Source organism: Mustela lutreola, chromosome 2 (assembly GCF_030435805.1).
Source record: "Mustela lutreola isolate mMusLut2 chromosome 2, mMusLut2.pri, whole genome shotgun sequence".
Classification (NCBI taxonomy): domain Eukaryota; kingdom Metazoa; phylum Chordata; class Mammalia; order Carnivora; family Mustelidae; genus Mustela; species Mustela lutreola.
The window spans coordinates 162,671,406-162,697,923 of NC_081291.1; the positions used below are offsets into that span (position 1 = coordinate 162,671,406).

Consider the following 26,518-nt stretch of genomic DNA (forward strand, 5'->3'; position numbering starts at 1 on the left):
TGGAACCTGCTGTGGGCTCCATCTCATGACCCTGAGATCAAGACTGCGCAGAAACCAAGAGTCAAGCACTTAGCTAACTGAGCCACTTAACTAACTGAACCGAACTAACTAACTAGCTAACTAACAGAACCAGACTAACCAACTAATAGACACTTTACTAACTGAACCAAACTCTTATTTTATTACAATCCACCATTATTATTAAAATCAGTAATGTTGTCTTACTATCAATTCCACCTCTGCTCTCCAGATTTTTTTAAAAGATTTTATTTATTTATTTTCGCAAGAGAGAGAGAGAGGGCACACAATGGGGGGAGGCAAGAGAGAGAAGCAGGTTCCCCACTGAACAGGGAACCTGATTTGATTCAGGACTCAATCCCAGGACCCTGAGACCATGACCTGAGCCCAAGGCAGACACTTAACCCAGTGAGCCACCCAGGCGCCCATGCACTCCAGATTTTTTAATGAGTTTACACCTATTTTGGCCTGGAGTTGTCAACATTGCCATTTGTCTTCACGGTATTTGCATTTAGCCATAAGATTCTAGCATCAATTAGTTGACACAGCTCTCCATCCACAGCTGCAAGTATGCAGGAAAGAATTTTTTTTTTTCCTTTAAGCCCAAATTCTTCCCAGCTCATCCAATACAGTGGACTAGTACACTTCCTAAGATTTCTGTTTTCTTTCCTACTGCATTCTCCTTCTGTGATATGTGAAGTCAGGTCTGGCTGCTTCCCTGAATGTAGAGAAGAAAACAGGTGAAAACACAGACAGAGGAAAAAAATTAATCTTTGATAGATAATAGGCAGCTATTTCCTTAATAGACTTATTCTTAAGCATTTTCAGTAGAAACATGTGTTAGATAATGTGCAGGACTCGAGTACCAGATAATTCTATATAACTACTGCCTTTTATTGTTAGGATCGTATATTTCCTCAACACTAGTGATAATGACAACTGACAGGATACTTGAAGCTTGGAACAGTCCTGACAGTTGTGTTATAGGATGTTATCAAAGAGGCCCTGTGTTCTATTGGGATCCTAGTTAACAGGCTTGGCTGACATATTTAGACAGTGAATATGTCTCTGTGCTAGCTGTCTGCTATGTTGATTTGGCCATTGGGGAATTTCCAGAAAAGGAAAACAGCTTGTGGCATTTGAGTCAAGCTATTAATTGGTACCATTTAGTGTGGGATGACCAAGAGCAAGATTTCTTCACGGGACAGGACTGTGTCCTTTTGCACCCTTCCCAGCTGCTTTAGCCTAACCCAACAACAATGGGGTTTTGTAATTTGGTGTAAACAGGGTTCAGTTTAGCTGGAGTTAAAGTCAGGAGGCCTTTCTGGCCAAGCTCCTCCCCTGATCAGTCCCCCTTCCCCTTTCACCTTCTTTTCCCTTGGTTCCTTTTCCTCTCTTCCCGCTTCCTATTCCTTCTCTTCCTACCCCCATCCCTCTCCAAGAAGAAAGTTTTTTAGTCAATTATACTCCACCGGAGGGGAATTAAACAAGCCTGCCTGCCTTGAAATTCCATGACTAAATTCATTACTAAATGGACACATCCAACTTCATGGAACTTTCCAAAAAGGACCTCCAGAGCCCTAATACCAACTGATGAAGCCAGAGATACTGAGCTCCCTACCACAGTCGGTCACAAAGCACAGCATCAGCAGCACCTCCTTGTGGATCTGGATCCTGGCCTGAATGAAAGTCTCAGTGACGAAGTAGTTTGACACCGAGCACGGAAACCATAGCTGCAAGACGGGGTCTTGAACATGACCTTTGTAAACAGAATTCCACATAATCTGAGGGAGAAGACTGAGTTTCTCAAAAGGAAACCACTTTTCCTAACAACAACTTTGGTCAGAAGTGTGCTTTGCCACATGGTGTATTTAATAGCATGGTGTATTTAATAGAGCTTTGACAGTAGCCCCTCTGAACCATTACAACTCTGTGTCCAATTCCCACATGTTCTGAGCCCTTAGCCAGTGACTAATGGGTGTAGATGCATAAACACTTCAGCTTCTTGAACACTCAGTCAGGACAAGTTTGAGTGGGATATGTGCACTCCCCAGACCTCCCTGATGGATTAAACCAAGTTACTCTCTGAGGGATGTGACCTGCACCCTCTCTTGGCTTCTTCCTCTTCCAGGTCCCATTTTTCCACTCCCCTCATGGGTTTTCCCGAGAATGTTCCTTCTGTGATCACATTCACGTGACTTTTTGTCTTGGGGTCTGCTTCTGTGGGACCTGACCTCAGACAAGCTCATTGTCAAATTATTAAAAAGTCATGGGCATTTACTGCTTCTGTAAAGAAAACATAGGTGTCCTATTGCATATTTGAAACTTAAAAAACAACCATGCAAATCTCTGTTTTTCAGGGAGAGAGTTTGAAGGAGAAGAAGAATATCTGGAAATTCTTGGCATCACCAGGGAGCAGTCGGGCAAATATGAGTGCAAAGCTGCCAACGAAGTCTCCTCGGCGGATGTCAGACAAGTGAAGGTCACCGTGAACTGTGAGTATGGCAAAAGCCAGCAGGTGCTGTGTGCCCAGGGCCCACCTCCACCACAGGCAAGCTCTAAAGATCCCATTAGCAAAGGAACATTGCATTTCAAGCAGATGCTCCTCGGGTCAGGGATGCACATTTATACATTGGACACATCCAAGGACAGGACTTGGCCCTTGAATGAGAGAAATCAACTCTACCAACTCTAAATATAAACCATAATGCATTTAACAATGCAATCTGTCTTTTACTGGGACAACAGAATTAAGAAAACATGATCAGACAGCCCTAGCATTTCTGGCAATCACTATTTTGGTCTTTGTGGAGAACAAGGTCACACCACTTTGGAAAAAGAAACAATTCAATTCTGCTTCAACTGGAATTTCTCTTATTGCATTGTTTATCAGAATGCAATAACCCTTCCTCTGCTATTTAACTAATCGGCCTTGAGAACAAATTTAAGTCACTGTGGTCAGGTATCCGATGTCCCTGACAGCTACAAGGGATACCTGATAAATTAGTTTGGTTATCTATTTGTCCCAAAGTATGGGCATTAGAGACGAAGATTTCACTAAGATGCATAGGTAATGGGCATACTTTGAACTTCCCAGATGAAAGGATCCTTAGATGTAGTTCAAAAAGACAGGGGGCGGGGGCGGATCCATATGATGTATGTCACCCAGCAAAGGAATAAAGAGAATTCGTTTACCCTGTTCAGTTCGGAGTGACTTTTCACATCATTCAAATTCAAGTTCCCTCATCACACAATCATGGTTAGTGACAGGGACAAAGGAACATCCTTATAGTTCCTATGCATTTGGTGCACACACACAGACATACACACATACCCTACACACCCATACATACATCTGCACATATAACACACATACATGCATGTATATAGGCACACAAAGACACATGCACAAACACATTAACCCATGTTTGAAAATATAGCTTAGACCATGATGAGTTACTTTCCATTATTTTAAGCCCTCCGTGAAGTCACCTATATACCAGTGATTCTATATAAATTCACTGTCATGGTAGATAGAATTGACTCCATTTTAGGGTTTAAGACTCTGAAGCCCAAGGAAGTAAAATTGACTTTCCAATGTGGAAGCAAGTATAAGAAAGTGGATTCAGATTCTGGCCCATTTGATTCTAAAGCCAGCATTCTCAGGAGGAAGAGGAAGAGAAGGCATTTTCAATTCTTAGTGCCTACGATGTGCAGCACTGGACTAATGGAATTGTATTTAATTTTTACATGAGATGCGTTGGTTATCTCATGGTTATCAACGCATGAGATAAACATCATCAGTTCGACTTTATGAATTTGGAAACTGAGGCATAGAGAGCTGAGGAAACCTGCCTAAAGTGACCTGGTCTATGCCAGGCTGCTCCATTCTCGTTGCCCTGCTTTAACCTTGCAGCCTTCTGAGACAGTGAAATCTTCTTCACCCCACCCCTAGAAGAATCCAGTACATAGGACTCTGCCATAGATACTTATGGCAATCATTTCCAAGAAGCAAGGGATACATTTGATGAGCTCTGAAGTGCTTTTATCCTGTAGCTGCCTGCGATTTTTTTTTTAGGAATAGAGTTTTGAAATGCCAGTATTACTATTCTTTTTCAGTGCTGGGTGTGTTTCAAAGACACATTAATGATCTCAGTGTTATAAAATGCTTTAGGATCTTTTTTTTTTCACATGAAAGGCAATTTCTGTGGGTGTTTATATAAGTTTATAATGAGGTTAGTTAGGTTCTTTTATGTACACACAGCCATGCGGTCCTCCTCCACCTCTTCTCTGACTTTTAGAGTTAAAATTTCCTTTTCTCTTAATTGACCTTCATCTTAATTAGATTTCGGAAAGTCCAATCATGGAGCACATAGAAAATATTTATGCTTCCATTGTGTGAAACATCAAAGTGGTCTGCATTGCAGATGGTTCCCAAGATCAAAGCCAGACGCCCGGGCCCTATTATTATTAGCGCAATTAGTCTGACATTGCTCCTTCTTGACTGTCCCCACAGTGTAACTTAGAGCAGAAGAAAATACTGATAATTTTTAAGAAAAAGCTTTTATGAAGATGTGAGCTTTTCCTAGTGATGAGTGAACCATGGAAGAATATAGACAGAACCTCAAGATTCTGAGATGTCTAACAATAAATTACACAGAGTTTTATAATGAGCTTAGTTAAACATACAGAATGGATGCCCTAACCAGCAGCACCTAGCACATACCTGACCTTATAAAAATTGCTCAGTGAATGTTGACTGAGTGAGTAGGTAAAAATCTCACAGGTAAGGTCTGCCCTCTTCACATTTCTCCAAACTCATGTCACCTTTTTTTAACCAGCACTTCATCAGCTGGGTTTGTATCACATTAGAACAACTAGCCATGTACTTGTTGTACTGTTCATGCAATTTGTCCTATTTAAATGTAGTTGTATTAAGTAGATAAAGTCTCCGGGATTGAATTACAGAACCAGGTCTGGCTAGCAAAACTTGTTCCTACCAAGAAATACCCGGTATTACCTGTATCACTTCATCTAAGCCTATGTATTGTGAAAGTGTCACATTATTTAAAGTGATTCCTCTTCCTTTTCAAAACTCAGGGTCTGGAATTAGTTCAGGGACCAGGATGGCTAAGATAAATAATGACTAAATAGCTTATTGTAATGAAACAGACCCTGAGTACCACTGGAAAAAAAAAAAAAAAGTTCTAATGCTGGTAATTTTCTCCTACGAGCATTTCATTGATTCATTTACTCAGTTGCCAACAGATATTTGTTGCTGGACACTGAGAAGTTAGAGCAGTAAGTAAAAGATGTAGACATAACAGTTTCCCCTGTTTACCTCACAAGCTGGATTCTACGGCCTCTCCTTTTTATTTCTCTTGGATAATCCTTCTTCAGCATTGCATATAGCCATTTGACATGCAACATCTATTTTCTAAGTCGTGAGAGGTCCTGGAGTTTACAGAAGCTAAATTATTGACTTGAAATCTCTTCAACTAAATAAGCTTATTCCTAGCACAATAGACAGGACTTCTAGTTTCTTGTGTCTTACAGCACAGCTGCTTATTTCTTCCAGGTACCATCCCTAGAGACAACTGTCCTTTCTGACAGATTACCTCAATTTCACTTCTCACAGTGGATTAAAAGTGGCTGCTTATGGGTTTACCTCATCTTAGTGGCCCAGTATCCTGAGGATCATATCTAGTGCATAGTCAACGTTCAATAAATGCAGACTGTTAAGTTTATTTGGATTCTCCTTACACTGAACTCTTCCTATTTCTGCAGAAATACTTCTCCAAAGCTGCCCCCACTTCTCAAGACTTCCCTCCATACCATTAACCAGCTAAGATTCCTGCTTTCCACCTTCCCACAATGATGTCTCCAACTAGGTTCACACTACCAAGCTATAACTTCTTTCCCCCTCTCCTTGTCTCCATGTGAACTCAGCTCTGCCTCCACACTGATGTCTAGAACTAATGAACTCAACACAGATGGGGAGTGGGGCATGAATGCTGGCATTTCTAAGGCTCACCCTTAACCTTTGATAGCCATTTACGAGAGGAGGCAGAGGTTAGTTACCATAGAATTTACCACTGGGACTGGAGACATCCTTTGTTTCATATATATATATATATATATATATATATATATACATTTTAACTGCATTTAACTCAGTGCTTTGATCCAAAAATCACCTAATGATGAGATTTCAGGAAAATGACTGCTCATTATGGAACCAGACTGGCTACTTTCTCTGGATATTCACAACTACAGCTATGCATTCTCCATGCCAACCTCTAGTTTATTCTTATATTTGGCATGGTGTCAGTAAAGACATGTCCTCATGCTTATGACTCCATTATGGGACCCCCAGAGAAAATAGTATGCATCCAAAGTTATTACAATCTTACCATAACTTTGCAACGTGAACAAGAACCATGATTTTCTGAATTCCTTCAGAGTACCAAGACTGTGCTAGAGATTTTGTATGAGTCACTGTAATCATGACATTGACAGTGGCTAACCAAGGAGGGAGGTGTATTGGGCCTGAACTACCCCAGCAGGGAGGTATTTACTTTATCACTGACATTATTTACTATGTTAAGTTTACTATTTCTGGGACATAGTGATTAAAAAAAAAAAAAGATTACTTTGAGTTCATTTTATTATTATTTCTAAATTCTCTAAAGATAGTACCTTTCTTATTGCCTCTATTCTCTGCCCCTGCTCTGTTGGTGCATCACTGCACACTAATCCCAAAAGATAATCAAATCATCCCTCTTACAGAGAGGACACAAACAGAGCTCAGAGAATATAAGCATTCTTGGCCATAAAATCAAAGAACTTGTGAGTGGTAAGAAGAGTTGGGATTCTAACTCAGGTCTAACTCCACAGCCCTCTTTCCTTACAAAACACCATGTGAATAATAGAAATACAAGTAATAAATATCAAATGATAGCAATAATAATAATAAAAGTAATCACTTCAGGTGTTAAACATGCTCTCATATACATGATTTCTTTCGATCTTTACATCAAACCTGTGAGACAGATCACAAGGGTCATCAACACCATTTATAGGTGGGGGACCCCAGGAGATCAACATGTCACCCCTGGGTGATGACAACCTAAGTGGCACAGGCAGAAACTGAGCCCACAACTCCTGATTTCTAATGCGGGTTTATACCCCTTAAGTCACTGCATGCTGTGCCATTTTTGATACCTTTTAGTAATAGAAGAACATTTATATTTTAAGCTACCAACATGTTCCCCTAACTGGCTATTTGTCCCTATTAGGAATTCATTTCTTTTTAAAGGAGCTCATTGAAATGGAAGCCCGGAGAGGTTCAGAGCATAGGCTTCAAAACATGGGTTCAGATCTAGACTCCATCAAATGCTGGCTATGTGAACTTGGAAAAGTTTTTAACCCTGTGTAGGTCTGTCTTCTCATTCATAAACTAGGGTTAATAAGCCTTATGTCCAAAAGCTATTATTTGGATGAAAAGAATACCAAAAGCCTAGTAGAGTGCTAACACATGGTAAATGCGCACAAGTTGAGACCTTTATTAAGAATTTTTTTCTTTTATATTATTATTCCAAAAATTAGGATGATTGAAAGAATGATGTTTTGTTTGCTAGGCTACTGTCACTGTTATCCTATTCATTCCAATTGAAAAACTCTTGTTGTTGGTGATTTTAGAGGAAGAAAGTCCTTATTAATATTTTGAAGTAATAAAGACTGGAAGAGTCTTTTGAAAATTGTAGGCTATTCCAAAGTCACATAAAGAATAACAATGAACTCTGCAGAATTTTTATTAAGCTACATTTTTATTATAACAATATTTTGAGCAGGGACATCTATTATTTTGACTATACTAGGCATGCTGCAATGTGATTTGTAATAATTTTTCTTAGCCTCACCTATACAAAATTCATTACAAATGAATTTTGAAATGTTCATTCCAATAAGCCATGAGTGAACAGAACTGCACCATTGTGTCATCTGAGGAATATTAGAAACAATGACTTCTTTGTACATTTATCATTATCTGTGAATTTACCTTGGTAGGAGAAACATCCTAGATTTTCAAGGAGAGAAGCAAGTGTTTGGCCTTTGTAATTGACCAGTGTCATCCTATCCTCAAATTAATACACCCTAATTTGCTATCACCTTTACAATCCTGGTGTCTCTGAGGAGCTAGTAAGTAACTTACTACATAGGTATTCAGGTTTACACTAATGGAGAAATAAGTAAAGGAGATGTATGAGAGACCCAATTGCCCCCATTATTAGAGATCAAGATGGTTAGCAGTGGTACTTAGTGTGGGGGACTTATCTCTCCAATCATGGCAGCCTTGAAATGGGGCAGGAAGGAGAGAGAGCCTACTCACCTGAGAGCAGGAAGGAGAGGGCCCGAATAAGAGTTTAGTGTGGAGAAGCAGAGGAGAACCTCTGTTCCCTGCCAGAAGGTTGGTCCCAAAAGGAAGCAAGGAAAGAGATGGGCCAAAGAAATCTCATTTATTCTTTCCAGACTTTTCAGTCAAAATAATTCCTTCCTTGTGAGTCTCAGAACAAGGAGGTATACTAAATAAGCTCCCACCACATAGAAGGAAACATCCAGAGTGAGGAAGAACTCTCCCACAAGATGGATTCCTCATCCCATGGTGGAGGGGCTGGGGGCCATGTTCCATGGCCTTATTATGTTGAGTTGCCACAGACATGAGTGTCAGAGGTGGAAGTGATGGAAAGTATGGAGTCAGACCCAGGTTAGGGCTGGTTTAGCAAAAAGGTAGGCATCATTAAGGGTTTGTCATTCATAACCATGTGGCTTCAGAAACTCACAAACACTGGTTAAAACTCCTTTTACACATTGAGAAATTAAACAAATCAGTAGAATCACAAACAAGATTATCTCTTTGGCCAGCATGCTACATATTGTGGATTCATTGGCAGCTTCTGAACCTACTACAGTGAAGAGGTAAGGAATGGGAAACTAGTATTTGTTCATGATCATCCATTTCTCTGCTTACAGATCTTTTCACAATGGATTAAATCCCCAACCCAGAAACCTGACATTGCTCCTTCTTTCCCTTATCCTTCATGTCTATTCTTGTCAATTCTGAGGCTTCATATCTCTCAATTTCAATTCTGTCCTTTCCCTTCCATCCCCTTTATCACAAACCTAGTGCGGGCTATCTTGGGTTCCTTCAGTACTCTCCAAGTGGACCTCCCTGCCTCTGGTTCCAGCATCCTCATTTGAGGAAGGTGAGGCAAAGTGACTCTGGACAAAGCATGATCTTCTGTAATGAGGAAGGACAGTGAGGTATAGAGCCTGGATTTGAGCTCATGTCTATCAAACATTAAATCCAAGCTCTTAACCTCTGTTCAGTGCCCCATCTCTATACAAATACCTCCCCCACCAGCACCACTACCACCAATTATTCCATGATCTTTAGAACTAATGTGTTCTAATGATCCATACAGCAAATCACCAAATGAAAGAATTTTAAATGGAACCTTGGAGATCATTTAAAGCTAACTCATTCTTTCAAAAGAAGAGAAAGAAAAAGTTCAAACTGGTGTAGACACTTGGGCAGGCCATAGTTCTGTTTAAGAGAAGAGTCAAAATCTGACCTCAGGTTTCCTGTTTCTGACTGTTAATCCTGACTCCTAACTCATGGAACAGATAAATAAACTGTAATTTTAAAAGTTAATAATTTAAGGGTTAAATGAGTTATGGGTATGAACATACACCTGGGTCATAATGATACCAACTGCCCATTTGTGAATGATGGGCAGTTTTGACTAGAATTGTTTTTTGGATTTTTTGTTGTTGTTTTTTGTTTTTAAAGCTGGAAGGGTTAGTAGAGGTCATTAAAGTGTGGTTCCCTTACTTTATAGGTAATAAAACCAAGGCTCAGTAAGATAAACTGTGTGATGGGAGGTCCACGCAACCAAACTGAAATTAAATTCCAGGACTCCTAGCTTCCAATCCAGGGTTCTTTCCACTCATCTGGCTACTTCTTTGTGTCTTTACAAAAATGAGTAGATGGGGGGCGCCTGGGTGGCTCAGTGGGTTAAGCCTCTGCCTTCACTCAGGTCATGATCTCAGGGTCCTGCGATCAAGCCCCACGTCAGGCTCTCTGCTCAGCAGGGAGCCTGCTTCCCCCTTCTCTCTATGCCTGTCTCTCTGCCTATCTGTGATCTCTGTCTGTCAAATAAATAAATAAAATATTAAAAAAAAAATGAGTAGATGGGTCTAAAATAAAACAGCCATTTCCACCACCCACTTTGGCACATCTGTCTACATATGGCTAGTGATGCTTATCCAAATGTGCTTTAACTCCTCCTGTCTCTGGCAGTAATTTCAAGATGTCCAAGCTGATATAAAAATGAAATGGAAGAGAAAACTGCAAACCTCATGGTTTTGTGTGTCCTTTTAAACTAAGATCAGAGGGCGCCTGGGTGGCTCAGTGGGTTAAGCCTCTGCCTTCAGCTCAGGTCATGATCCCAGGGGCCTAGAATCGAGTCCCACATCGGGCTTTCTGCTCAGCAGGGAGACTGCTTCTCCTCATCTCTCTCTGTCTGTCTCTCTGCCTACTTGTGATCTCTCTCTGTGTCAAATAAATAAATAAAATCTTTAAAAAAAAAATAAGATCCGAGTCTTCTATAGGCAGGGAACTTGGAAAACAGTTTTGTGTATGAAAATAAAAATCAAAACTGAGTGAGCCAGACCAAGTGCTGAAGAGCAGAGATTTAAATGAATTTTGTGTACTAGAGTTTATTTTGCTAATTTCCCTAAATAAGCTTTCTCCTCTACAAAATCTAAATAGACTGTTTGGGTCTATTTTTGACTTGTGAAAGAGCCAACTTGCCATTTCCTGCCAAATGACCTTTGGACGGAAATGTCCTTTTCTCCTTGAAGGTCCATAACCTGTACAAATACAGCATCATCAAGGCAAGAGCTTGTATCTACCACCCAGCTCAGCCGTCCGGACCTGTAAACACTTGTTCCATCCTCTGTAAGATTTTTTTAAAGAATCATGGCAAATTAGAATATAAGATGTGTTTCTGAGCTCATTTCAAGGCTGCTACAACTTTGTAGACCCAACTCTAAGCAGAACATATCAAGTGTACAACTGCCCACCAACACAGAAAACTGACACACCAGGCAGGCTTCTCTGCGCCAGGGTACACTTCAACTGCACACTCACACACAAAAGCACAATTTACTTGGGTCCTAGCAATAAGGAAACACTTAGAAAAAAGAGGTCAGCATCTAACACTAGTTTGTTTTTCTGAATCTCTGCAATGATTATCAGGCTGAACTTATGTTGGGAGAACTTTAATCCTCTATCGCTTTGACCAGACTTCTTACTACCATCTCAAACTATAACAATAATGGTGATAATAATAATGATGAGAAAGAAAAATTGTTCAAATTAGACATTTAAAATCCCAAGTCCTTTGGTATCACCTCTGAATTTATGAAAAGAAAAAAACACCTAAATATTATAATCTATGCTTGAAACAATTGATAGTCTATGGGAGTAGGGAAAGAAATCCTAAATTCCATCGCCATAAAACCCTATTAAGTATCCCATTTAAGTAAAACAAGTCTATGGTTTCATTAATCATCCCTTATTTTTATTTCATTTTCTAGTGATCAGTGCCATTCAACTGATCACAAAATTCATGTAAATGAGGCTTGAAGACGATTCCTTTCGTGCAGTTCTCAGATCAGACCATCTTTTCTGAGTCCGTCTAGCAGGGAAATTCGGCAGCACCCTCTGACTCTAGTGTCAACAGTGTGCCTGTCTTTTCTACAGATCCTCCCACTATCACAGAATCCAAGAGCAACGAAGCCACCACAGGGAGGAAAGCTTCACTCAAATGTGAGGCCTCGGCAGTGCCTGCTCCTGACTTTGAGTGGTACCGGGATGACACCAGGTATGTTCCAAATGAGCAGGGCCCCCATCGCTCCAACAGGTGATCTTGGGGACAGAACCAAGTTCCTCTGTCATGATGTGGGTTAACACTATTAAACTCTTCTTTTTCTCATCTCTGTATTAAGTGCTTTGGGGCCTGTAGTTCTTAACCCAAAGCCCCAAGGCATTCAGGTTACATGCAAAGAGGGAGGTAGGTGCTTAATGTGTTGTTTCCCAGAAAGTTTTCCTAACTTTCCTAGAAAGACCTGCATGTCTTTCTTACCTGTAGCAGAAACCAAAGCCCGATAAACTCATCCATTCCAGAGTTTTCTCTGTCAGTGGACATTGATTCTGATGATATGGGGTTGCATGATTAAAATAAGGAATTGAGCAGGAAACCACAAGCTCTAACTATTACATTTCTTTCTAAGTCCGCCAGTATCATGATGAAAAAGGGGTTACTGCACCAAGTCTTCATCAGTGTTTCTTTTTACTCTTCTGTGTTTGAACTCAGGATAAACAGCGCTAATGGCCTTGAGATTAAGAGCACGGAGGGCCAGTCCTCCCTGACGGTGACCAACGTCACTGAGGAGCACTATGGCAACTATACCTGCGTGGCTGCCAACAATCTGGGGGTCACCAATGCCAGCCTAGTCCTTTTCAGTAAGTATGCCAAAGTAGGGCCTGACTCACCAGAACAAGTCAACTAGTTCTCCAGTGGAAAACTCGAATATCATTGACTTACCTTATCATCTATGTTACCTATTAAAGGTAAACTTGCACAAAAACAAGAATGTAGTCACTGAAACAAAAACACAGGCCCTTCATCCCTATGCATGAGGCAGGATTTACAAATGAAATAATTTCTCTCTCCATCTCCTGGCTTACTTTTGATAACTACTTTGTGGTTTTTTGTTGTCGCTGTTGTTGTTTTTCAACTTTTTAAAAAAATTCTGTTTTGTTTTATTTTCCCCCCGGTTGGTTAACTATAAGAATATTCAAAGAACAGAAATCTCCCTAAGGAACAGAGGTGATGTAAGATCCTGGAACATGGATGGCAGTTAAAAAATGGCCCTAGTAAGAGTGATTGAGGAAGAAAAATTCCATGAGTCTGGGTAAGGTGCCGGGAGAAGGGAGAGGCTAGGAAAAGAAAGTGTATTTCTAACAACACAGGAGAAATGATGGAGTGAATGATTAAAACATGATACAAAATCTAAAGGAAGAAAAATGGCTGCAGAAAGATTTCTATACGACAGCAGGAAACACTACGTACCTGACATATTTTTGGAAGAGATAAAATCGTAGGAGAGAGGAGCATTTCCAAAGACCAGAGAAGATCCTAAGGCCAACTGAAGAGGACTCAGTTGTTTTAACTTCCTGGTATTCGTAGGAGAGCCCACGTCAGAGCCTGACTCTGTAGTAGCTGTTACGTCAGCTATCTGACCCCCTCCCTTGCTGGCCCTGAAGCTATGAGCATAGACACAAATGCCCCCTGAGAAACAGAAGGATGATGGGTGAGATTAGGAGAAGATGACACATTTGGAATAGGAAAGCAAGTCTACAGTTCCATTAGTAATCTCTTATTTTTACATAGTTCTCTAGAGATCAGTCCCATTCAGCTGATCACAAAACTCGGGAGTAAGAAAATGGAATTTGGAATAGGAAAATGTTTATCAGAGAGAGTAAAACAAACAAATGGGCCAGAAAGTTCATTTGACTAAGAGATAGTCCAAAAGCTTTACTATTATTATTTTGGATACTCTCGTTTCTCTTCAGATCGCATAAATCTTTCACCTTTTACTATTATGATTTTGGAATAACAAACCACAAGGAATTTTTTTTTTTCCTGCACATGTTCAGTTGGAAAAGCTAGAAATACTACGACCAGGAGAGATGTTTCCATCTTGCTTTATCTGATTTAGATGAGCCTACAAGAAAATATATATATATATTTTATTTATATATATTTTTTTCTTGTAGGCTCATATATATATATATATATATATATATATATATATATATATATTTTTTAGAATAAAAATCAATTTAAGTGAAAGTTCTCTTGAGATGAAGTAGTAAAGCCATTTTATAACTGTTCAAGATCCAACTCTGCTTATAAAAAACAACCACCACAAACTATTCTAAATCTGGGCTTCAGTTTCTCACCTAAAACTCGTGTTGACTTCAACCTATCACTGTTTGATGGCATACAGTCATACAAACTCTTGAAGTTTAAAATCATAGGAATTTTAATACAAAGTTTAAAATTCATATCCCTGTTTACTTGTCTCCAAAGACCAAACATCAGTAGTGTTCTTTACTTCGGCTAGAGACACCAATACCTCAAGACAATTGAGAAGGTATTTATTAAGAAATGTAGTTACTTGTTTCATTCTTGGCATCAGGGATTCCATAAACAGGGGGGAAAAGCCTCCACTCTGCATCCGAGATTCTGACGTATCTAACATAAGCTGCTGAAGTAGAACGACATACACTTACTAAGAGGTTCTGTAGGGACACTAAGAGGTTTCATACAGAAAGTGGAACCGTTAGGTTAGAGAAAGTGAACAACTATAATTTGCATTAAAGCATTTTTCCTTGTATCCCACCCAGAAGAAGTATGCTAATATATTGCAAATAGTAAAATGACACCTATAGACAGAGAGAGGACGGTGGAGGAGGATGGAAGGGTGGGCTAGGTCAGAGATAATGGAGATACCTACCGCTAGTGTGCTGGTGGTGATGAAGGGTAATCTCCAGCCATGGATTAGTCATAAAAGTCCAATACCATCGCCCTAGTCATAAAAGTCCACTTAAAGGACCCACCCATAAAATTAAGAAATGCCAAGAATCTTACAGAATCTCTGTGTGTAAGCTGAGAATCACAGACTTGGGCAAGTGTATCAAAATCACATTGTGACTTCACAGAGCTCACCTGAAATTATATGATAGGGAAGTGCACAGCACCATAATTAAAGGGACACTGTTTCCCCTTGGGTCCACACTGCCCTCTGCAGAGCAGCCTTCTTAGGCATCAACTCTGCATTGGGCAGCACATGCATCAGCATTGGGTTTGTAACTGGTTTCCCACCGTATGGGAAAGTTTCAGAGGCATCATGATGAAAATGAGTGGAACTCCTGCCCTCTTTCTTAGACCCAAGACCCAAATATGGACATGTTAAGGGGGAAGCTGCACTTCTTAACCAACCGAAAGGGCACTTCCACCATGCCTACCTCACTGTGACGACAGGGAGGCCCCTTGTGACAGCCACGATAGCTGAATCCTTGGGAATACAGCTCTATGGAACTCTAGTCACACAGGCAAGAGAGAAAGAGAGAGGAAGAGGGTGGGAGGAGGTGGGAAAGGAGGGAAGAAGGGGGGGAAGGAAGTACCTAAGTGAACAGATTGCCCATTACGTGGACTCAAAGTAGATGGGTTGAATGGGAAGAAGGAAGACACTGCTGGTGGCGGTACTTTTCCACAGAACAGAGTCAGAAGGGGAGAGATGCTTGGGAGGGGCGGCTACCACAGCCCTGACAGAGAGTACTGTGTGGGTAGCGGGGAGCTGTGCTGACCCAGCTGGTCCAGAGCAGATGAGGCAGCTGGTGAGCTGCTGCCAGCCAGAAGGAGGTAGCCAGGAAAACTGGAGGGCCAGAGCCCCGACAGAGTTCGTGATTATCCATCTTCACAGGGGTGTCAGCACATTTCCAGTGTCCACCTCAGTGACATGTGCTGACTTTTTACGCAGGGTCAGTTTGTGGTCACGGATTCTTCTTGTCCTCCACTGTCTATTCAAATATTGCTCTCCAGAAGGGTCAAAGTAATTAAATGAAAGTGCAAGAATACATTGTATTCACAGTAATTTTTTCCTAAGCCAGTGGAAGCACTCCTTTTTCCTTTGTTTCCTTCTCCACACATTCCAGCATTGTTTTACCGAGAACTGTACTACCTCAAGCTGTATCATATCCAACTTTATATATTTTTCTCCATCCTGGGAAAAGCATTACATTGTGTAATTTTTCTGAACACATTAGTCCAACAGTACAGTGTGTACCAGCAAAGATTCAGCTCCTTAGTCCTCCTCAGCTGTGGGGATATGCACCACATGGAGGAAGTTTTCTGTTGATGCCAAGAGAAGGTCCATCTCCAGCACATGGAACATCACAGATTTTGTTTCCACACTGAGGACTACCATGCACCCACAAAGGAAACCTATCTTGTTTCCATGCTTATGTTGAGTTACTTTTAACACAATGGATAGGGAGGAAGGATAAGGTGATGAATTTAATGTGGTCACTCCTGATCAAGTCAGTTCTTACAAGGTGCTCTGCACCTGCGCCAAACACTTAACATACATGATCTCATTTCATCGTAGGTCCTAGTAGGGACTCCTACTTCTCCACTACACAAAGAGGTTAAGCAACTAGAGCAGCTAAGTAAAGCTGCTGGGATTTAAACGAGTAATCTGTTTCCAAAATCCAGGCTCCAGATCAATATGTTACCTAAGCTTGTGTATGTGGAGAAAATGTTAGGAAATGTATCTTTTGTAATTTGGAAGTGAGGAGATAGATAATTTCTTTCTCCCTTTTTTCACTGATCAAGGTCTTCCCAGTACTAAATATTGTCACATCCTTTCCCACCTCAGACTCTGTGGGTCACCTCCCATTTCATTTCCATTAACTCCCACCAACACGGGTCCCCTAGATTAGTTAGACTGTTGATTTATCTTTGGCACACGGAGATTCCTAACTAATATTCCAGCCTAGTGATCAGGGCTTGACCTCAGGACGGGAATATTCCCATATGTTAACGGACACTCCTCCTAATCAATTACCCTCTGCTTTAGAGAAATGTGTGGTTGGGAAGGCATTTTGAAGCTATAAGTACAAAAAAATAAAAATGCAGAGAAATCTACACTGAGCCATACCACATCAGTGTGTAGGAGGTTTTCAAATTTTCTTTTGAATTTTAGAAGATCATTAACTTGTAAGCCTATACTTGATTAAATTTCCAGTATTACCTAAGCAACCCAGCACTGGAGGAAGCCCTTAAAATGAGGGCTTCCCCTACTTGTTTAGAAACCATTTAAGTTATCACCTCAGGGGTTCAGGGTTTAAATATATACCACTTGATGATGCTAGTTAAGACTTGGCAAAGCCTCTTAACCAGCTATGTCTGGATGCCACATACACATAATAAAACAATGTGAGCCGCTACTGGAACACTACCACATGTGGTTTGAAAGGACTGGCGGCAAACTTTTTACAAGGGCTCTCTGTGGCTACAATAAGAAATAGATGGGCATTTGGACATAATTTAGTTTCAGAAATAGGTGTGGAATGTGCTGACTTCCAAAAAGTTTACAGAACATCCGCAATACCCATTGAAAAAGAAAAGAAAATCATATCTCAGTTAATAAATTACCTCCATATATACACCTTATCATCAACTCCAGCCTTTGTCATTCAAGTGCTTTTAATTCAGAGGTTCTTCGTAAGTGTTAATGCCCCATTTATCTCATGGTGTCCCAGCAGAATCAACCAATCACACACATACACACACACACAGACACACACACACTCTTAACAGACAAGAAACCGATGATCAGAGTTAAGGGTCTTAACTAAGAGCCACAACATATGTTTCTGGGGTCAATCTTAGGGCTCTGTTCCTAAGAAACTTCCAATTACCTGCTAAGCTCGGCTGACTTCCCCAAATGTTAGTAGCTCAAAGACAAAGCACATAGCAGCTAAGTTCCTACCCTCCACTACTTCTGAGTTTCAAACGTTGAAGAATTTCTTTTTCATTTTAAGTGATCTCGCTTCCCATTACACTCTTCCAAGAGCCCACAAACCCTGGGCATGAATTATAAAATGCAGCAGAGCGATGACAGAAGAATAAGGACAAAAAGCTGGGGTGGGGAAGCATCTAAAGGAGTAAGTAAGATGGAGTTAGAGGGTGAGAGTAACCAGTGGGGCGTGGTAGGGCTGAGATGAGGAGAATTAGGGTGGAGCTAAGATGATGGTAACAAGCTGAGAAACCATTGAGAGGGCGATGAGAGGAGGGTGAGTGAGATGATTTCAGGGATATAAATGGTCTTGTGGAAATGAGGGCAGAGTGCATTTACCCAGCTGTGAACACTGTGATGAGAAAATATTAAGCTGAATCATTTAAACAGTCTGAATAATAATAGTAATAATAAAAATAAAATACAGTAGATAGAGTATCGTATGGGACAGTAGTCTCCAGCTGCTCCATAAATGCTGAAGGCAGTTTAGCTATTTATTTTCAAAGCTGGAAACTTAATACCAAGTAACCAGTGGAGGCTTAAACCATTTTTCTATTTGACACTTGTGTAACTAAGACACAATTGTTCACTGTGCTATTATTGACCTGTTCCATCTTAATGCACTTAGGAAACTTTGGCGTTTAAGCTACACCTTTCAGCCAAGCTAGAGAAAAGCTCCTTCCGCAAGGAGACCGGGTTTTCTTGGCATCCCGATGTACTGAGTGTCCAAATTCCAGGCAAAATCTACTCTTCCTAAACTGACGGAGCGAGATGGCAGGCAGATCAAATTTGAATATTATCTTGATTTTTGTTGATTTCAATTTATCATTAGTCCTTATTTAACCAAACAGCTAAGAGGGATATAAAGTGCAGGCTAATTATGTTGCCCTATAGGGTTTCTGGGCAGCGAGGAATGCATGTGACCCCTAATACACCATTCTCGCTCTCTGAAAGAGCCTCAGAGGAGGATTTCGAGTTAAACCTAGGGTTTTGATAAGATAAATAGGGGATATCTTCAAGTCTGAGCTCTGCTTGCAGCATCAATTTATGATCAGTAGCTTACGGATGGGTCTGTGAGTGACACGTAAGCTCAAGTTCAAGTGTTCAAAAGAATGCTTTTTCTTAAATAAATAAATAAATAATTTTTAAAAAAAGAATGACTTTTCTTACTCAACAGGGTATATCATCAAGTAAATTTGGTTGGTTGATCAAATCTCAGGTGAGATTGTATTATCACAAGAGGTTGTATTACCACAAGAGACAAAATAAAATTGTCATGTCAATTTACTTATTTCCTTGGCATTACCCTTGCACTGGTGTTAGAATCGAAGAAATACCTGAGGGAAAAGTTGAATTAGTATTACCCAAAATAAATTTTCTACATACGTGGCTAAAACTGATAGGAGCTGTAGGACTCAGGGAGGGGAAAAGTGTCCTTAGCTATCATGGGTCCATCTCTCATGAGTTAAAGAGACCAGAACCAGGACGAAGTTGCATGACTGAATGTGATCATGACTAATTTATATACCTTCAACCCAGCCCTCCAAAAAACTTGTAATTTTGGTAGTTGAGTTTTTTCACTGTAGGGTAGGATCCCGTGTATAGGATTGCCACAATAAATGTTGTTTCCTACTCTAGCTAATTTTTTTTAAAGGCTTTAGATTTAAAATTTTACTAATAGCTCTCTGATACTTTGGTGTTGGCAGGAAGAACAGACAAATGCTTCACGGGAGATATAATCCTATAAGCTTGGAAATTCTTCTGTTTTGTAATTATCTGAGTAGCTGAACATGAGTAAGATATATATAGAAAGAGATACAAATACAGATCTATATAAACTCTCCATGATGCTTACTATTTTTCCCCTATAGAACGTGTTTCACCCACAATCCCCCATCCCATTCAAGGTCAGTATGATTTTTATGACTGTAGTTCTGTTGCTGGGTCATTCTCCATCATCTATAATGTGCACAACACAAACCGGGGGACACAGATTCACAAAATTCACATACAATAGAAATCTTTTTTTTTTTCTTTAAACCTTCAAAAGAGAGTCCATCCATTGTCCCCACACCAGCTGATAGGCCTCTAACAGACCTGTCATCTGACTTAAGTTGGTCAGTTGCTGGCGAGATGACGCCAAACTCAGAAAGCAATTTTCTCTTCAATTAGTATGTATGACAGGTGACTGTGGACTCACATATTTGGAACACAGCCAGTTACGTTCTGCAGCTCATAAAAATACGAATCCTCCAACTGGCCACCCTCACATTTGGAGACTTATACAATCTGAATCTGAAGTCCTTGGAATTGTAGAAATGAATTTATCTAGTGCTGTCAAAGTTTGAACTCAGCCATGTTACAAGGACGTTCATTTTTCTGAAAATCTTGGCTAATCTGAGGGCCTTTCCTTTTAACCATGCCTATTTTAGAAAACTCAAATGAAAAAATAAGGTAGTCATTCTGTATTCCTTTTCATAAAACTTTCCACACACTCAAATTAAATTTTGCCTCCTACATCACATTTAGATGCAAGTTACAGCCCCAGCCTTCTAGCTTGAGGCTATTTAAAGGCAAATTGGCAAATAAAATTAAAACAATACAAAAAACTCTGAAATGAAACCAACCTACCATTGAAATCAAATTCCAGAAAAGTGATTTGCAAATAACGCTCAAAGACCTGAGAAAAAATGGAGAGTAGGCCATGCGGGGCCTAGTGTGGAAAAAATAAATCCAATTAAACAAGATTATTGTATACACTGTAAAGGAAGTGTGCTGAGAATTAAAGGTAGAAAGCTGCTGTTTTATAAGTTTGAACACGGATCATGTATCATTAACACTCACCCAAACTAAAAATTAGGCCAGAATTCGGTGAAGATGTTCAGTGTCAATAACGTGATGTTTTGCATATGTATGTATTCACATATATGCAAACTTATTTTAATTATATTTGCAATGAGGATTGCAAGGTTTCAAGGATCAACTAGACAGCTTAATAAAAAAAGTTATTCTTAAATTTTAAGAAGGGTCCAAACTATTTTTAGAACTCTCTTGAATAAAATTGTTCCCTGAAACATTAATGAAATCTGTTTCTTATCCCAGATACTAAAAATAAGACTTAAAATGTGCCTGTTTTTTAGACTTGACATGAAACTTCATGTTCGTGGAAAATATCCCATTTTGAATTCCTGACATGCCACAATTATTTTAAGACATTTATCTTCTAGTTTTGCTGCAAAGATTGACACCATTTTATCATGTTGCCATCTTGCAGATATCTTGACGTGACAAACACACACATACACATGTGTCCCAATGGATAACATTTTCAAAGAGGTCATGCTCCATCCAAGATGAGCTTGAAACATTGTCACTGTGCCTTTGTGAGAGCAGTTCTGCAGCCACAAACTCACATATTTATCTGATCATGCTTTATGATGTATATAACATGGAACAAAATGAAGTCAGTCACGATTCACAAAGGACAGCTGTTGGATATTGAAAAACAGTCTGGACCTGGAATGGAGCACGTTGGATTTTATTGAACTTGATCTTTTTTCCCACACACTGAATTGTTGATTGGAGAATGACCCGGGTTTGATTTGACGTTGTAGATAGACTGTAGATAGCTTCTTTAGATCCAATATAGAGACTGTAGTTTATCTCACTACTAATACTTCGGGCTTCTGCTGGTAGAAATTGAAAAGCTGTTCATGGAGACTTGGGATAGCTGATGTGTGAGGCTGAGAGAGAAAGATAATGCCCTCTTAAATCCCCTGTTTCTTACAAGGACTTTAACTTTGTAGAAATCAAATCCTTTTTTTTTCTTCTGTCCAATCAAGATGGCAATCCATGTGAAATGCAGTTTTCCATGGGAACAAATATTAACATATAGGATCCTTAACTCTTTTTATAGTGCCACTGGAATACCAAAATGTCTATGAAAAGCATGCCTACCTCACTTTGGTCGTATCTATAGGACAAAACACCTTCATTTAACTAAATACCATATATTGTCATCATCTAGGTAAAAAACGACGTGTCTACCATGCAGTGCCTGAGGTGTCTATAAACAGTTGGTTGATGCAAAGGTCCTTTTCCATCCCCCCATCATAAAAAGAGAGAACTTCCCCTCCTCTGTTCCAGTAACAGAAATGCATGTTTAATTTCAGCTGCTTCACTGTTAATATCTTTCATTGGAGGGTCTCCCCACCCCCAACCCCACTCTACATGGCTCATCAAGCTGACTGGGGATAAACATCAGAGTCGCAGCAGGAATGCAGTCCTAAACCCCTTCAAGCTGTGATTAAACAAAAACAAGGCTCAATAAATCAAATGTATTTCTCCTGGGCTTCCTTCATCATATTGCTTGATTTTCTGCAGTGATAATAATAATACTGGAATTACACCAAAGGATAATTTGTATGGTCTGTGACCAATCAGAAATTTTCAAATGTCCTTTCCTATTCAGCCAAAACCAAGACCAAAAAAAAAAAAAAAAAAAAAATCTGTGTACTTCCCTGCTTCTTAATTTAAAAGATATACATAGATAAATAAAATACTGTTCCATCCTTGATCTGTTTCTGATAGGTGTTTTTCCCCATTAATTTTAATTTAGGTTTATTTATTCTGAAATGAGTCCTGAATTGCATATATTTGCATAACTACCTCTGACTATATCACTGCAGAAAATCCACTGCATTGTAAAATGAGGAAAGAATCAGCTCTAAGTGACTGAGGGAACTTTTCTCATTTTGTTAGGCTCAGATCCTTTCCTGAGGCCTCTGAATCCTGGGAAGTGATGCTACTGCTCTTGTCTCCTCCCCAAAAGCTCACTTGTGCATAGCCTTTCATGATGCTTCAGGGCATCTAGAGAGGCCTTCACGTTGAGAAGGACCACAGGTTCAAAACAAGGGGACAAAACCAGCTGCAGAAAGTTAAAATGAAGTAGAAGAAGAGAAAGGACAAAGACAAATGACCATTGTGCTGTTTTTATCACCCTTAGGTGAGGAATCCCCTTGAGTGGGGGATTCTCTGGACTCCATCAGCCCATCCTTCTCCCAGCACTGCAACTTCAAAAAAGAAAAAAAAATAATAATAATAACCCTGGGTTGAGTCTCACTTGCTTACCTCCCATCTGATTATTTATCCCAAGTGAACAGCCTTTCCATTCACTAACCCTGCGTGGCGAGTGGGTTTGGGAAATGTCGAGATTATCTTCCAGGCTCAGGCTTTGCACTGGGTTTGTTCACAGCTGCTTGCCATTCAGTTCCTGTTTTTCCATTGATAAAACACATTGCACATGGCTGGGTTTGCATGATTAATACAGCTGTCTAAAGCTTTCTCAGAAAACAAAACAAAACCCCCAAAATTAAAGTGTAAAAAAAAATTAAAATCCAACCCACAAACAAACCAGGCGTGCAGAAATCTGAGGTCCACCTGGCATGTTTCCTCCCAAAGGGAGCCGGGCATCATTACGGGCGGGCCTGGCATCAGAACAGCCAGTAGGAGGAGGCCACATACCTGCTCTCACCTGGCACTCTGAGACCAGACTCCACTGGGATGGAAGGAAAGTGGGAGAAAAATCCTAAAATCAGTGCATGCCATAAAGATAACTAGACAATCCCTACAACTTCATTTATTTTCCATAGGATGTTATCCCAGGTATCAATGAGAAAATGCCTCTTTTCAGCTCCTTATTATAACAGCAGTGCCATCTCCTATAATAATAACAATAATAATAACAATAATAGCTAACATAGAGAGTGGGCATCTCATGTACCAATAAAGTTCTGAGGGTTTTTGCATGTATTAACTCAATTAATCCCCACAATCCTAAGAAACTAATATGCACCTTCTCCCACACTCCTTAATGATCAAAGTACACCCAAACTACACTCTACACCTTGCAGCATCCAGGCACATATATAATGCACCTATAGTGCATTATAAATAACCATTAGGTATGCTTCGTCATTAGATATGTATCTAATGAATTGTAAACACTCATCTAATTTATTTTGAGTATGCTTATAATACACAATACTTTTACCTTAATACCCATACAATCTTACAAAGTCTATTTCCAGACATACTCAACACAGAGACGTATGCCCGGCTCACACAGAGATTTATATGAAAGCAGTCGTCTTTAAAAAACATGAGCCGAGGTATCTGGCATCAGCACATCTAATTTCACACACTTATTCAGGCTGATTCACATACACACCTCTATTAATCATGGATAATTACTAGCATTGTTCTCTTTAATTCAGTTTTTCCAACTGTGAAATGGGAAAGAAATTATATTTTTCATGCCTACAAGCTCAGAGTGTTTTTTAAACAATATACAAAAGAGAGCTTCAAGTTCCTAGAAGGAAAGCACACTGAATTTAAAATAATCGTGCTCAAATACACATACTTCTTACATTTTTTAAAAGTGCTGATATTTAAAGACACACTTGCATCCGATTGCCTGGATATTAGCTATTTACAAGTTTGGTGTGGCTTCATCGTACTTTGAGTTTTGACTGATTCTAGGAATGTCTGAAATGCTCCCTGCTAGCGGGTTTAAATACAGAAGTGTCCCATGGCCAGATAAAAAACGTTGTTTATTGTTTTTCACCAACATCATAATATTACACTTAGAGAAGCTTCACATCGCATCCTTCTCTATTGTGTGGCGTGCGTGTGCACACACAGACGCATACACACACACACATGCTGATACTTTCAGCGAGACCTTATCATGCACATTACCACCTGTCGGATCAATCCAGCATCCTCACTCTACAGAAAGTGCCCTTTTTCCTGGTCCAGGGTATAAAGCACATCCCAGGGAAGGTTTTAGTTTAGTTTTCGCACTAGCTGGTGGAGGAAAAAGGGAGCCTTGCTTTTTTACTGATAGTACTTGGAAAGTAGTGTTAATGCAAATTTACAGCAAAATCATGGACCGAGACTAACACACATGAAGATCGTTAAGAGCTGACGTTGGTACCTGAGGACCCTCTCTGATTCCCTTCCTGGGAACAACAGGCTGACTTCCTCCTGATTTTCTTCAATGGCTGGGAACCAAGTGGGATAGTTGTGCCAATACCTCACCTAGAATCAATACTTCACCTGCCAACACGGTGATGCAACCATGGTGATTCAACCAGCAACCCAACTGTTGAATCCACTTCTGTGCCTTACTTGTCTCAGCTCTGCATTCTTCCTTCGGCTGTGTTCCCTAAACAACTCTGGGCCTCTCCCTGTTCAAATCTGCCAGCAAGACTAAACCTGAAATGTATTCACACTATTATTTAAATGTCCAACAGCAGCTTGGAAGTGTTACCTCTCAGAATTTACATTTAGCTTCAAGCTAAATGGCTAACAATCCTACAGCATCCGTGTAAAGGTAGGAGAATATTTTGTACACTAATGCCTTTTCCTATTTTCCCAGTCTGTTTCTGCCTATGCCAGTCAGACTCTCCCGGTGAGCCTCCTGTACTTAGGCTTTGCTGTGCTATGTAGATTTCGAGAGTCAGCGGGGATTTGAAGATGAATATTTTTTTTTAAATCCCAGCTCCCACTAAATTTTAATTTGATGGAAATATTTCTCTTCTATGAGCTTTATGGGAAAAAAAAATCTTTCAAAGTAACAATTACATTTGGGGATTAAGTTTAAGTAATTGACAGTCTTGTCTTTTTAATTAAAAGGAATAAAGCTGCCTAAGAAGAGCTCAGTGAGATTTGCAGCAGAAAATGTTGGCATGACGCCCCAAAGGGTGAGAAGACCAGGATCTGGAATGGACAGAAAATGCTGATGCAGGTCTCTCTGGTCTTTCCAGGGAACCCCCAGCTGAGCTGGCCCTGGTGTTTGCATCAGTGTGCCATTTAACGGGAGGGCAACGTGGTGCTGTGAGGAGCTGGATAGAGCCAGGAAGGAGGCCCTTCTTTGGGAGCTTGGCTCTATGTTCAGAGACATTGTATGGAGCAAGTCCTTCAAGTCCTTGAAAGAAGTGGCACTATTTAGAGTCAAAAAGAAAGAATGCATACCCTCCAGGAACTCAAACATCGACAGTCTCAGCTCCTGAGGAATGTCCTCATGTAACCCCCAAAGTGTAAACTTGAATTTTATTTTTTTTTAAGATTTTATTTATTTATTTGACAGAAAGAGATCACAAGCAGGCAGAGAGGCAGGCAGAGAGAGAGGAGGAAGCAGGCTCCCTGCTGAGCAGAGAGCCCGATGCGGGGCTCGATCCCAGGACCCTGGGATCATGACCTGAGCCGAAGGCAGCGGCTTAACCCACTGAGCCACCCAGGCACCCCTAAACTTGAATTTTAGTCTGCCCTTGAGCTCTCTCTATTTTACCTGAGATTCATATTCCTGCTCTCTGTACTTCTTGATTTTCTTTTACTCTGTATTTTTCACCATATTCACCTCACCCGACATATATACTTTTTCTTTGACATCCTTCAAATGAAACCAAAGAAAAAGTTTTGATAGTAATAACATTCACTTCTAAACCCTGGTTAGCAGCTATGCGAGCAAAGCCATTATCCCATCTATCTGGAGGACACATCTACTTCTGAAGAGGCAAGATACAAATTAACCTTAGTAACAACTTCCCTTACACAGTCACTCTGTCCTCACAGTGGTCTTTCATCATCACAAGTCATTTGTAGGTCTTAAATGAAACAGCACCTCCGTCGGGGGGAGGCGGAGATGGGCTTACGGGGCCCCACCTTACATCTCCCCTTGTATACTGCTGTGAAGAAACACACCTGCCAAGGAGGAACA

General features: G+C 40.2%; 1 protein-coding gene across 3 annotated transcripts in view; it reads left to right on the forward strand.

The window, feature by feature from the left end:
* The window catches only part of LSAMP (limbic system associated membrane protein), a 660,813-nt gene that overhangs the window by 608,143 nt on the left and 26,152 nt on the right, over positions 1–26,518 (forward strand). For 2 of the 3 annotated variants that reach the window (XM_059164016.1, XM_059164017.1), the window contains exons 4-7: positions 2,379–2,513; positions 11,849–11,969; positions 12,462–12,610; positions 19,608–19,643. In XM_059164016.1, coding sequence (XP_059019999.1) covers positions 2,379–2,513; positions 11,849–11,969; positions 12,462–12,610; positions 19,608–19,643 — 441 coding nt within the window. The remainder of the gene's footprint in view (positions 1–2,378; positions 2,514–11,848; positions 11,970–12,461; positions 12,611–19,607; positions 19,644–26,518) is intronic. The other variant, XM_059164018.1, reaches the window with a different exon arrangement.